We start from the raw sequence: 14011 nt of genomic DNA, 5'->3' as shown, positions 1-14011 counted from the left end.
TGAGTTGGTAACCTCGAGCAACTAGATCTAGTTTAAAGGCAAAGTCCAGCACTGACTCAGAAGTTTACCTCATCTTTAAACCACAGCCACAGTGCAACAACACATGGCAAGCTTACAGGTTACACTGGTGTACAGGACAGTTTCTATTTGCCCCTCCAAGTCCACTGTCCAGCCCATTTCCACCCTGTCCTGGGTTGTTGACATGTATGGGCTATGTCAACTGGACTGCCTTGGCTTCAGACTTGATAGGACTTGAAAGGCAGGAAGAGTGTGAGGCTGATGCATTTATTGCCTTGCTTCTTTTACTGTCAGATCCTTGTAGATCCTTGATTTACCCAAGACTCTCTATAGTGACTACGTAGAAGGTTCCGGTAGCTGCTCTCTCCCTTGGCGCCTCAGGCCTAGAGGTGGTAGTGACTTCCAACTGTCACTAGCTTTAGAAACTCCACTGACCTGATTGGATTTTGTGAACACAGTTCATAGCTTTATAAATAGTGTATTTGTTGAAGTCTCCCCAATTTCCCAGTTCTTATTGGGACCTTGAATAATTAAATACTTAGTAGACCAGAAGGAAATTTATGTTTGCCAAGGCATTCCCCTTACTCTTAATAAACACTGAGGTCTTCTAATCTGGGAGTCTCAGACCTGGGAGGAGATGACAGAATTAGTACAGGGTGTGCAAATCCACAAATACATGCAGCATTCTCAGTGGCCAGAATAATATCATACACAGTTACGATTTCAAATGTTTGTAAGTGCCTTACTAATTCATAAAACAAAAAATGTATTTGAAAATAGTATGAAATTCATTTTAACTATTGTCTTTATATATTAATCAACAGATAACATATTAAAAGTATAACTACTCCTGTGTTTGGCTAATGAAGTATTTACATATGTGTAGGGTGAGCTCACAGGCAAAAAAACAGTTAGGGAGAGTTCTGAGTCAAGATGATGGAGTAGGTAAATGCTGGACTTGCCTCCTCCTGTGACCGCAGAGAAATTACAATTAAATTACAGAACAGTCAACCTGGAGAACCATCTGAGGACTAGCGAACAGAGTCCTCTAATTAAGGATGTAAAAAAGAGGCCACATGAAAATGGGTAGGAGGAGCAGAGATGTGAAACAGCTTGGCCCCACATCCACGTGTGGCAGTTGAAAATCATATCTCAGCTGCAGAGGTCTCTCCTGAGAAGAGAGGGGTCCCAGCCCCATACTGAGCTTCTCAGCCTAGAGCACTAGTGCCAGGAAGAGGAGCCCTGAAACATCTGGCTGTGAAAATCTGGGTTTTTTTCACCTGGGTGAGATGGAGGGCTTTTGGAAATCTAAGTGACCTCTTAAAGGGCCATGCGCAGACCCACTGGCTTAAAGACACTCACCCTAGGTTCTGGTGTGGGACAGAGGCTTGGGAGGTGCCAGGAACACAAGGGAGAAACTGACTGTACAGCTTCAGGGTGAGGGCTGGAGGGACAGCTGCCATTGTCCCTGTGTTGAATCCTCTTCCCACACAGCCAATTCTGAATCTGCATGAGTCTAGTGAACTTTACTTGCCCCACCCTGCTGACTTCCTGGGACCCTGCCCACCCAACTCATACACCACCCGGGACTGTTTCAACGTGAAGCACCTGGCTTTGGCAGCCTTCAAAACAAAACAAAACAAACAAGAAAACTTGACTCTCAAAGGTCCATGGGCTGTAGGCAGGCAGTGGCTGGCCTCAGTGTGCCTGGTGACTTTTGCTTAGTGGCCCCAGATTCAGCACTCGTTCCAAATCTAAATCCATATTAACTTGCCCCACCCTTGTGACTCCCTGAGTGACTGCCTCACGGAGCCTGCACACTGCCTGAGGCTCTTTCAGCAGTTGAGCCTTATGACAGTGTGCAAGCAGTCGCGGGGCTCTGGGTGCTTGGTGCCATTAGCTGAGCTGCCCCAGGCCTGGTACTGGTGGCAGCTGACCTTGGTTCGTAGTGTAGCTTCTGCCATGCAAATCTAGGTCCTGCACAGGCAGCAAACAACTGTAGATCACTTTGTAGCTCCTACCAGGTGGCCCTGGGTTCACAGCCACCCAAACTGGAAAAGAAATAGTAAAACTGTCATTTTTTGCAGCTAACTTGATGCTATATATAATAGAGAACCCTAAAGATTCCACAAGAAAATTATTAGAACTGATAAATGAATTCAGTAAAGTAGCAGGATGCAAAATTAATATTCAGAAATCAGTTGCATTTTTATACACCAATAATTAACTATCACAAAGAAAAACAAAGAAAACAATCCCCTTTACAATTACATCAAAAAAATAAATACCCAGGAGTATATTAAACTAAAGAGGCAAAAGACCTGTACCCAAGAAATTATAAGACACTGAAAAAAATTGAAGAAGATACAAATAAATGGAAGTGTATATTATGCTCATGGATGGAAAGAATTAAAATGTTCATACTACCCAAAGTAATTTATAATTTAGTGCATTCCCTATCAAACAATGGTATATATTTCACAGAACTTGAACAAATAATCCAAAAATTTATATGAACTCACAAAGGACCCTGAATAGCCACAGCAATCTTGGAAATAAATAATAAAGTTGGAGGTATCAATGCTACCAGATATCAAACTATACTATAAGGTTATAGTAATCAAAATAGCATGGTGCTGGCATAAAACAGACATATATATCAATGGAACAGAATAGAGAGCCCAGAAATAAATCCATACCTATATGATCAATTAAAATATAATAGAGGAGGCAAGAATATACAGTTGGGCAAAGGCAATCTATTCAACAAATGATGTCAGGAAAATTGGACAGATACATGTGAAGAAAATGAAACTAGAACACCTTCTTACAACATATACAAGAATAAATGCAAATTGAATTAACGACTCAAAACCATAAGAACTCCAGAAAAAACAAATGTAGTAAAATATTCTTAGTAATATTTTTTTCTGATCTATCTCCTTGGAAAACAGAGGAGAAAATAAACAAATGTATCTACATTAAACTAAAAAGTTTTGCACAACAAAGGAAACCATCAACAAAATGAAAGGCAACCCACTGAATGGGAGAAGATATACATTTGCTAGTGATACATTCAATAAGGAGTTAATATTCAAAATTTATAAAGAACTCAGATAACTCAACCCTTCCACCAAATAAGAAAACCTAAGAATCCAATTAAAAAATGGGTAGAGGGTCTGAATAGACATTTCCCCACAGAGGACATACAGGTGGATAACAGACATGAAAAGATGCTCAATGTCACTAATCATCAGAGCAATACAAATTGAAACCACAGTGAGATATTAGCTCACACCTAAAAAAATGGCTGTCATCAATAAATCAACAGAACAGCAAGTGTTGGAGAGGGTGCAGAGAAAAGGGAATGCAGATTGGTGCAGCCACTGTGGAAGACAGTATGGAGGTTCCTCAAAAAATTAAAAATGGAACTGGCGGAATGGAATGGACCTAGCAATTCCATTTCTGTGCATATACCCAAAGAAATCCAAAACTGTAATTTGAAAAGATATATGCACCCCTGTGTTTATTGCAGTGTTATTTACAACAGCCAAGATATGGAAGCGACCCAAGTGCCCATTAATAAGTGGTTGATAAAGAAGATGTGGCTCACATACACACTGGAATATTGCTTAGCTGTAAAAAGAATTAAATCTTATCATTTGTGACACCCTGGATGGACCTAAAGGGTATTATGCTGTGTAAAATAAACCAGACAGAGAAAGAAAAATACCATATGATTTCACTTATATGTGAAATCTAAATAACAAAGTAAATGAACAAACAAAACAGAAACAGACTCATAGATGTAGAGAACAGACTGACAGTTGCCAGATGGTTGGGAGGCTGCAAGACTGGGTGAAAAAAGTGAAGAGATGAAGCATAAATTGGCAGTTATAAAATAGTGATGTGGATGTAAAGTACAGCATAAGGGATGTAGTCAATAAATTGTGATAACTATGCATGGTGTCAGGTGGGAATTATCGCAGGGATCACTTTGTAAATCATATGGTTGTCTCACCACTCTGGTAAAGACCTGAAACTAGTATGAAATAACATTGAATGCTAACTGTAATTGAAAAAAATAATAAGAGCACTATTAAAAATGCTATTACCAAATGTCAACTATAGCAAAAAAAAAGTTAGGAACTATTTCCAAGGCCTTTCAAGTTCACCACCTCTTTCCTTCATCCAAAACCAAAAGGATGTGGAAAGAACTGGTTCAGACCTCACTGCTGCAACTATCAGGATACAGATAAACATGACCACTGGTATCTTGAAAGAATTTTTATGAAATTGTTTCTAATGTTTTCATTTGCGGGGAGAAATTCAGGTCCTCGGTCTTGCACAAAAGAGCCCGCCACATTCTCAGCCTTGGCAGCACCTTGTCCTTTCTGTGACCTGCTGTGCGGCTCAAGCAGTGAGCAGTGTCTACAGAGCGCAAGAACAAACATCTCTCAGGGCCTGTGGAATTTGATGGCCTGAGCAGTGTGGGGCAGACAGCGGGCCGGGTGCCAGGCTCTGTAGGTGAGCCCTCCAGCAGTCCACACTCCTTTTTGGCCACTCTGCAAACACAAGGAGAGAGGGCCAAGCTGGCAGTGAAGTTCTGTTTCCAGGTTTGGCCTGGTCTCGGGTCAGGGCCTGGCCATGCTGCGGTGTACTTAGTGAGATATATTCACTTAGCGAGCTCTTACTCAGATGCTGGGAATGCTACTTAATCTGGTTTGACAGTGGATAAAAGGAACAAAGATAGGCTGGGTAATTTCCTGCCCCCATTTCCTCAAGCTCCCCGAAGCCCGGTCCGTGTGATTTGGGAAATGTCCGGAACTTGAGAATTAGAGGTGTTCCTTCACTAAATATTTATCGCGCACATCTTGTCTTTCAGGCACTCTCCTAGGCACTGGGGACAGGGTGGCGACTGGCAGCATCAGGGGCGCCCTACTCTTAGGGAGCTCCCACTCTTCTGCCTGCACTCTCCCTCAAGTACCAGTCTCCACAACACTCCGTGGTGTGCGGGGTGAACTTGAAATACCTGACTGAGATATTTGGCTTGTTACCCCTCCCATCTTGACAACATGGTGGGCGCTGTGACTACACAGTGAGGGAGATGTTGTGGTATACACAGGCAGCACTATTCCTCAATAAAAGGCTCTCTCTTGACTAACAGAAAGACTCTGTGACAAGCATCACAAACCCCAAGTGTCTCCTCTGCAGCCCAGAAGCCTGGAACATAACACAGTGTGACCTAGTAATTCCTTATGCTATGAAAGTGCAAAATTAGAAATAGAGTTGTGCAAGGCCACTGAACTAGACACAAAAATGTATTCACTGAACCACACACATTTTTAAGCACCAGCTTTACTAGACATTGTGCCAGCCACTGAGATATTTGATTAGATGTCGTGTTTTCTTCAAAGAGGGCTACAGCTCAGGCCTGTCACTTCTTTCACATGTACTTCCAACTCGGAGAGAAAAGAACCCTATTACTGCAGAGAATGGGAGCGGGTGGCAAGCTCCTGGCTAAGAGTATACTGTCAACAAACTATTAGACTCAGAAGTAAGCATTTTTCTGATGTTGCCTAGAATCAGTGGCTCTGTGGATGAGGAGCTGACGGGGTGGGAAAGAATCTCGCTTTCTGTTCTCTCTGCCAAATCTGTGAATCATGAGTGGTACCTTTTTCTCTCTTTCTGTAGACCAAATACCATATAAATCACTCTGCTGTTTATTCTAGGTCTTATGTAAAGTATTCCTGTCCCAGAGTCTCATACACAATGTAGAAACATTGGCAGCTTCATTAGCAAAGGTCAATGTTTCAGTTTAGTGCCCAAAGGTCCCTGAAAAACATCCAAAAATTTCTGGTTGAAGTCAGTAATTATTTACTCTCCTGTTACCAGGATCCATTTGAGGACTAAATAGAGAGAAGCAGAGTGTTTTTAAAAAAGCGGATCCCTAGTCTTCATTTCAGAATAACATTTTTTCATACCACAGGCGTAATGTCTCGGAACAACAAAATGAATAAACCCATAGCATTAGCAAGCGTCCCCAAGACCCAGACTCCAAGTGGAAATAACAGCTGGTCCCTGGGCCAGAAACTGCACACCTGAGCAGAGAGAAGGGGGTCTCTTCACCTTCCCTCCCCTGTTCAGTCCTTCTCAGAGTTTGTCCCCAGGAGAGAAGTCTGTAAGGCTACCTGCAGGAATACTTTGCTCCCCTGATATGAAGGCTGTGCAGGAAAGGGTTGGAATTCTCTCACAGCATACTTGGAAGGTTGTCCTTCCATATACACGGTGTCCTCTGGGATTCCAAGCGCAGGCCAAGGATGTTAATTAGGGCCTGAAGTCCTGGGTTGGGGTAGAACCAGCAATAAATACACCAGGAGATATTTCAGACATATTAGTGGTATTACAGGAATGTTTTAGAAATGTGTAAAAAAAGAGAGACTGGCAAATTCCATGATTCTTAAGTAAAAACAAAGAGGAGTTGTCTCCTCCTTCAAAGAGGTATTAGGTAATGAAGAGGAAAGCCAGGGTATACTGAGCATGCCCAATCTATCAGGTAACTTACATATTGGGTAAGAGACACTTACTAATCAGTCACCTGGTTTAAAGGATAGATGTCAGTGATTTGATGTCCTGGTTCTATAGATTAGAAACAGCGCCACAGAGAAAGTGACTTACATAGGGTCGTAAAACTAATAGTGTCACTTGTACCAGTGTTCTTGATACCTACTCTTGATATCTTTCAAGATATCTGCCACACGCCTTTGCCTCTTTTGGGGATGCAAACAAATATACAAAATTAAAGGTACTGCTAAAGCTGAAGGCAGTACCTTTTGAAATAGATGGATGGATGGAGGAAAGACAAGTGGGAAGAGAGTTGGGAACCTACCAAAACAAGTGGTTCCAGGACCGCTGTTGCCTTCTCTCTAGCTGTGTACTGATGGTAACAAATGTGCAGAGCTTCTACCAGAAGCAGGGATCACTTCGGGAAACTCTACTGAGGGCAATGTGAAAGATTTGCCCTGCACATGGAATGCTTTACTGGAAGGCTATTGACTGTTATCAAGAACTCTTTGCAAATGATTAGGTTTTTAAATCATCCTTGGCTTTTATTAGCATGTATTAAAATCATATCCAAACAGTGCCCAAAGAACATGCATTGTTCTGCATAAAATACTCAAGGTAAAAAATGCAACTTAAATTGGACATTCTTTTCTAGTTCATAAATTTTGGGTTACAATCAGGGCACAAAAGGAGAAACAGAATGCAGTATTAGAAAGAGCAAGAAGCTTAGTTAAGAACTTGGGGATACAGTGATATTGAGAATATATCCCAACTTGTGCTGTTAAGGAGTGATCTTAGAGGAATGTTATAGTATAGCAACCCTTTTGTTTCAAAAGAATGTTTCTGAATCCATAATGAGATGCAGAATTCATTTATATACTTTAGTGGTTGGATGTCAAAATCAAATAAATTGGAGTCTGGTTAAGAAAATGAAGAATTGAGTGATGGTAACATGCTTGCTTTCCATATGGTTTTAGGTATAATATCAACTCAAAAGAACACTTTACCATATTTGTGTACTGCGAGGTGGGTTAATTATTCACAAGAACACTCAGGCTGTTATTCTAGGGGAACTGCAAGCTGCTGCAAAGTCTCTAGGAAACGAGGTTAGCCTGTCTGACCTGTGCATTTCTTTTGAATACATAGAAATCTGCTGAGTGACCTGATTTGAAAGAAACTCTCAGGAGTTGTTTTGTGAGTAGTTATATCCCTGTGCTAATCTTGGGGGGCCCCCTGCTTCCTTGTGATGTGGTCACTCACAAGCATAGGTGCTTAAGCTTTGGCATTGCTCACATGGCTTGTTGAAGTGCCCCATAATGATTTTGAAACCTGGAGGGCAGGTGGGCAAGTGCGCTGTATCAATCGGCCAGAGCTGCCTGTCTCCATTTGGACTCACATGCAGCAATGGCAGGAGGGTCCTTTCCCTTCTCTGAGCTTTAGCTTTGTCATGGTCAAAAGGGGACAGTAGTGTCCATCTCTGAGGCTTCTGAGGCTCCTGGCGACTATTCATGAGGAATTATTTATAATGTCATTGCATGCCGATGCTTTTGGAGAAGTCATGGGAATCCTGTGAGGAAGTTCCCTGTTCTGTGGTTTTACCCAGGTTGACCCTAGCTGACAACAGACCTTTGTTCATTTTGCTATCACCACAGCCAGGCTTGAGAGTGTTACATTTTTTGAATTTGGATTTACATCATTGCATTTTTTTTGAGAGATCCTCATAAATCAGTTCTTAACTTATAAAATGTGGGAATGCCAAAGAGAAGTTGCTCAACTAAAACAAATGGAAACAGAATCATCTGAGGATAGCAGAGGCAAAGTAAAAATTAATGATGCCTAATATTTTTGTAAAGAAACAGAACATTTTATTCTGCCAGGGGCTTTTTCTCTCAGTGTATCCTCTGTGGTTCATGGGCCTTTCATTGTGCAGTATTAATTAAGTGCTATGATATGGCAATACAAAGAAGATTGTTGTGCTCAGACTTATACTGCAGGAGTAGACCTGGAATATCTACTAATTTGTATACAAGGTGGGATTGGATACAATTTTGAAAATGAATCCTAAGTTAATTATACCAGCCTAGTGATATTCCTTTTTGCATATTCTGTGTATTCTTTCTGACAGATACAAGTTTACAGCTTTTACATGGTTTTACATAGCTTCTCTTACAAGATACACCCAATTTTAGAGACTTCTTTTTTGCTTTAACATTGCATCATAAATCTTTTTCCACATTACAATATTATCTTCTTGTTTATAATTTAAAACAGTCGTATACTATTCCATTTGCTTAATGCATCATAATTCTTTAAACACTTCCCAGTGGTTGAGCGCTGAGGTTTTTTTTTTCTGCTTTATATATTATTCATAGTGCAGCTATTTTTATTTTTGCCTATAGCATTGAGCTTCTCTTAAATTGTTTCCTTAGGAAAACTTCTCAGAAACGAGATCACTGTCCAAAGAACACGAATAACTTTCTAATTCTTGTTTCATTGCACTGTACTGCTTCTCAAAGGGCTGCTGCACAGTGCTGCCCGCTCTGGCATTCTTTAATAGCACTGGGAAGCACTAAACGTGGGTGGTTCCAAATCGAACATTTGTGGGTAGGTGGATTCAGAGTCGTAAGTTTGAAAATAACTTAACCTCAGGGGTCATTTTAATGGAAAGGTCTGTGAAGAGGACAGGACTACACCAAGGCAGAGGTTTCTGAGCTTTGGCTTTTTTACTTACATAATCGATTCTGTCATTTCCTGACACCTGGCACCTGGTTGTGTCCGGTTGATGAGATTCCATTGTGTGTTTGTATGCAGGTGTAGGTAGAAACGTGAATGCTAGTCCTGTTGAATTGTGAGAGTGCTAGGTATAAGGCATACACCATAAACATAAATCACGTGATCTGTGCCAGAAACTTGGATATACAGAGGCATGATACATGCAGAAGTTGGCAACCTCGTGACCTCCAGAAGCTGGGCAGATGTCCATGGGAGACACAGCCCTCATGGGGGCTGGGCAGTGCAGGATGTCGGGGACAGGACAGAGTGAGCAGTATGGATGGGCCTTACCCTGAGGAGGGTGCTGCTATGTGACTGTAGCCAATGGCTGCTGCAAAAGAATACCAGCTCAGTATCTTCAGTGCTTTAGATTTTTCAGGAGAATTTAGAGTTCTGGATTTGTAGGTGCCTCAGTTCATTTGGGTCGCTATAACAAAACTACCACAGACTGGAGGGCTGGGACAACAGACCTTTCTTTCTCACTGTTCTGGGAAGTCAGGATCAAGGCTCTAGTAGATTCCCTGTCTGGTAAGAGCCCACCTCCTGTTGCCGAGGCAGTGGTCTTTTCACTGGGTTCTCATATGGCACAAGGGGCAAGGGAGCTCTCTGTGGTCTCTTTACAAGGGCACCAATCACCTTCCAAAGGCCCCACCTCAAAATACCATCACATGGGGATTAGGTTTCAATGTGAGAATTGCTCTGTAAAAGGTTGTCCTGTGTTATTTTCACTTAGTGTGGACACAGTGTTTTGGCTATTAGTCAGTCCTTAGGCCAGTGATTAGCAATAGTATCATTTCAAATGATAATTTTTATTTTCTCTGAATCAGTAGGTTAGTACTTACACTAATGCTGCTCTTCTAATACTTTTGATAGATTTATTCTCCAGCTGTTCATTCCATCTCCTTTGTCAGGCCCCCCACATTCACAGGATGGCTAATAAATGAAGAGGGAGGCAAACATAAGTGGTCTGCATGGGAATCCCCACTAAATCCCCAATGCCCTGAAACGTGGCTTAACACATATTAAACACTCCATTAATGTTGGTAGTTGAATGAATTAATGTTGCTAATGTTTTTTCAAAGTCTATGATTTACCTTTTAATTTTATTTATTATATGTTTTGATGTATAGAAATGTTAAATTTTAATTTAGACAACTCAACACAAATTTCCCTTGTCTTGTTACATTAATTTGCATCTCAGGGAGTCCTTTTCTCTCTAGAGATAAATATATATTTGCCTATATGTTCACCTATATTTTTAATTATTTTTTTTCACACTTAACTCTCATCTGTCTAGAAGGTCAAGAGCAAAATGGAGAATTATAACATAATGTAAGGAGTAATCTTTTATTCTTCACAAATCTTTGCAACCTTCTTATTTAATTATATTGAATTTTATGTAGTAGTATTTGAGCTCTCCCTTCTGTTTATTTGTTGGTCTCTTCTTGCTTCAATTACACACCTTAAAAATGACAGCATTCTTAGTCAGAAATGCCAAAGAAATTACAATCAGACTATCAGTATAATAATTAGGACATGGCCTAAGCTGCTGTAATAGAGCCTCTAAAATGCAGAGGCTCGAATACAAATTTTATCTTTCTTCTAACAGTGAGGGGTATGTGAAGTCCAGAGCTGGAGACCCAACCCTGTCCAAAGAGTCTTTTGGGGACCCAGGCTCCTTCGGTCCTGCAGTTCTGTAAGCCCTAAGGCGGCATCCTGGTCTGTGTGGTTGGAGGTCTCCTGCTTCCATATCCACATTCCAGTCTGGGAACGGGAGTGAGGGCAGTCCTGGGGAAGAGCCTTTGTCTTTGATCTGATCAACCAGAAGAGCGCATACTACTTTTTCTCACATTCCTGTCATCAGGACTAAACAATGTTGCCACACCTACCTTCAGGAAAAGCTAGGGAAAAGGGCATCAAACTGGGCGCATGTGGATTTGGCTAAAATTTGAGAAGGCCTATTATGAAAAAGGAGGATGGGCACCAAAGACAACTAATGGTCTTTGCCCCATTCCGGGATTCTTAGTTACAAATAATCATATGTAACAGGAAAGTATTAATCATTTTTGCCCTGTGAAATATGAACATTTTAAGATGTCAATAAAATACAAATGTGTCCTGATTTTTGGTTTTAGATGGTCTACAGTAACCCGTGTGCCAGGTAGCATTGTATGCCAATCTTGAATGCCAACGGGAAGTCACTGGACAGCAAACTCTTCCAAGATCATAACTGGGCTGTTGGAGTAACTTGGAAAAAAAAAAGAATTGAAAGCATGACAAAAGTTAATAGAACTCGGTCCATCTCCCCTCCAGATGGAGGGTGGGGCTGGATGATTGTGGCTGGCTGTTTCCTTGTCACCATCTGTACCCGAGCAGTAACCAGGTAGGTGGGATTTTCTTCTTGATTTATTAAGATGATATGGCTTTCTTTGCCCTGGCTGGTGGACTCAGTGGGTTGGGCGTCAGCCTGTGAACTGAAAGGTTGCTGGTTCAATTCCCAGTCAATGCACATTGCCTGGGTTGCAGGCTGGGTCCCTGGTTGGAAGTGTGCAAGAGGCAACCAGTTAATGTTCCTTTCACACATCAATATTTCTCTCCCTCTCTTTCTCCCTCCCTCCCTTCTTTCTTGCCCTCCCTCACCTCTGTAAATAAATAAATAAATAAATAAATAAAATCTTTTAAAAAGATGATCTGGCTTGTCTTTTTTTCTAAGTTTGCTTCATTCTATTTCTGAACCTGTCATTATGAAAATATGTATGTATTCGTATAGGGTGTGTGTGTGTGTATTTTCTTTGACAACTCAGATATCTTTTCCTTTGTAAGGAGTATAATTTTCTGACACTTTAAAGTCCTGGGTTGTGGTCTCTTCTATAATATCTGATGTATAAACCTGAAGTGTTAGGGCATTTTTAGACCAAATATTGTAGCTATTCCAGCCATTTGTTTTCATAAGCAGCTCATCCAGAAAGCAAAAACCTATGGTTAAAATAGTCCTTGAAGACCTCTTGGCTCACTGGATACTGAGCCCTTGGAAGCTTAAAAATTTGAATCTAAATTCTTTTGCTTCATTTTGCATTTGGCTGTGTTGGAGGAGGCTGAATTCTAAGTTGGAGGAGAGAGCACCAGCCTAAAGACAGGGATTCTCCTCATTTGCTCACATTTCTTTTTCTTTTTGATAGTTTATATTTTGAATTACAGTTTACATTAATATTATTTTGTATAGTTTCAGGCATGCAGCATAAAAAATATGGAATGCTTCACAAATTTGTGTGTCATCCTTGCACAGGGGCCATGCTAACCTTCCCTGTATCGTTGTTCCAGTGCTAGTATATGTGCTGCCAAAGTGAGCACATCCCTCTCTCTCTCTGTTATCCAGCAGCACACTGTTGAAAGTGCTTAAGTTAAATGACTATACATTGAGACTCATTGGAAGAAATACATACTTGAAATCTGCATGTGCCAGCTCCTTCCTCTGCAGGTGCTCCTGTTCAAACTGAATTCTTCATTCTTCTCTGGCTGCTCACACTTGGCAGCAAAAGAAAGCAATTTGCACTAACAGCATTATTTGATGGTATCATCAGTAAAGGCATTGACATTATCTTCATAACAAATATATAATGTTGGAAAGAAGCAGGATGTTTGTTTTTGCTACAATAAAGTTTGGTTAATTATGTGTCATAATACGCTGGAGACTTGTTTAGAATTATATGGTTGGTGTGGAGTTTGATTTTGCTCTCATATTATGGAGCTTGTGTTCTGGGTATGAGGAGGTCATGGAGTTAAAAGGAATCTTGTATCTTGGTTTTTACATGTGGAGTTTCCATCATTTCATGATGGGAAAGTTCTGGGAATGAGCTCAGTGTTTCATAAGGAAGGGCAGCTGGAAACCAGAAAAGAGGATTGTGGCTGGCAGTGCGGGCCTGTGATCAGAGGTTACTGGGAGAGGCTGAGAGGAAGACACCTGAGCAGAATGAGCTTAGAGGGAGAAAAGTGTAGAGACACGGCCTGCATGAAACTTTAAATGTCATAAACCAAGAGGCAGCCAAAAACACCAGAGACAGACAAGGAAAGCAGCCTGCAGGGTGATTTGTCAATTCAGAAAATCAGTGCATTATTGGGCATTTCTTTCTCCGCTCCCCTCTCCCCAGTTTTATTGAGAAGCAATTGACATACATCACTGTGTAAGTTTAAGGCATACAGCATGATGGTTTGATGTGTGTACTTTGTGAAATGACTAAAACAAGTTCAGCTAACACCCATTTTCTCATGTAAATACAATGAAGAAAAGAAATAAGAAAAAAGAAAAAACAGAGTTTCTCCTTGTGATAAGAACTCTTAGGATTTACTCTCTTAACTTCCTTACATATCATAGAGCAGTGTCATCTATAGTCATCATGTTGTACATTACTTCTCTAGCACCTATTCATCATAACACTGGGAGTTGTGCCTTTTAACCACCAGAACCACTTACCTCCACCTCTGGTAACCACAAGGCTAATCTCTTTTTCTTTTAGTTTGGCTTTTGTTTGTTTTTAAGATTCCACATGTAAGTGAGGTCATACAGTATTTGTCTTTCTCTTTCTGACTCATTTCACTTAGTATAATACCTTCATGTTGTCACAAATGATAGGATTTCCTCATTTTAATGGCTGAATAA

At 40.8% G+C, this 14011-nt stretch overlaps 1 protein-coding gene and 1 non-coding gene across 6 annotated transcripts in view; one reads left to right on the top strand and one right to left on the bottom strand.

Annotated features, from left to right (window-relative positions):
- Positions 1–14011, top strand: part of SLC16A12 (solute carrier family 16 member 12) — a 70104-nt gene that overhangs the window by 41147 nt on the left and 14946 nt on the right. For 3 of the 5 annotated variants that reach the window (XM_028512782.2, XM_036026976.1, XM_036026975.1), the window contains exon 2: positions 11490–11737. In XM_028512782.2, the coding sequence (XP_028368583.1) occupies positions 11526–11737 (212 nt within the window). In that variant the 5' untranslated portion in view covers positions 11490–11525. Of the gene's footprint in view, positions 1–4110; positions 4546–6703; positions 7777–11489; positions 11738–14011 lie in introns of those variants that run through there. The other 2 variants (XM_036026974.1, XM_036026972.1) reach the window with 2 other exon arrangements.
- LOC114498221 lies at positions 12596–12705 on the bottom strand. Its single transcript, XR_003684667.1, has one exon. It is a non-coding gene; the product is annotated as a U6 spliceosomal RNA (small nuclear RNA).

The sequence above is a fragment of the Phyllostomus discolor genome, chromosome 5 (assembly GCF_004126475.2).
Source record: "Phyllostomus discolor isolate MPI-MPIP mPhyDis1 chromosome 5, mPhyDis1.pri.v3, whole genome shotgun sequence".
Lineage (NCBI taxonomy): Eukaryota > Metazoa > Chordata > Mammalia > Chiroptera > Phyllostomidae > Phyllostomus > Phyllostomus discolor.
This window is presented reverse-complemented; position numbering and strand designations above follow the sequence as displayed.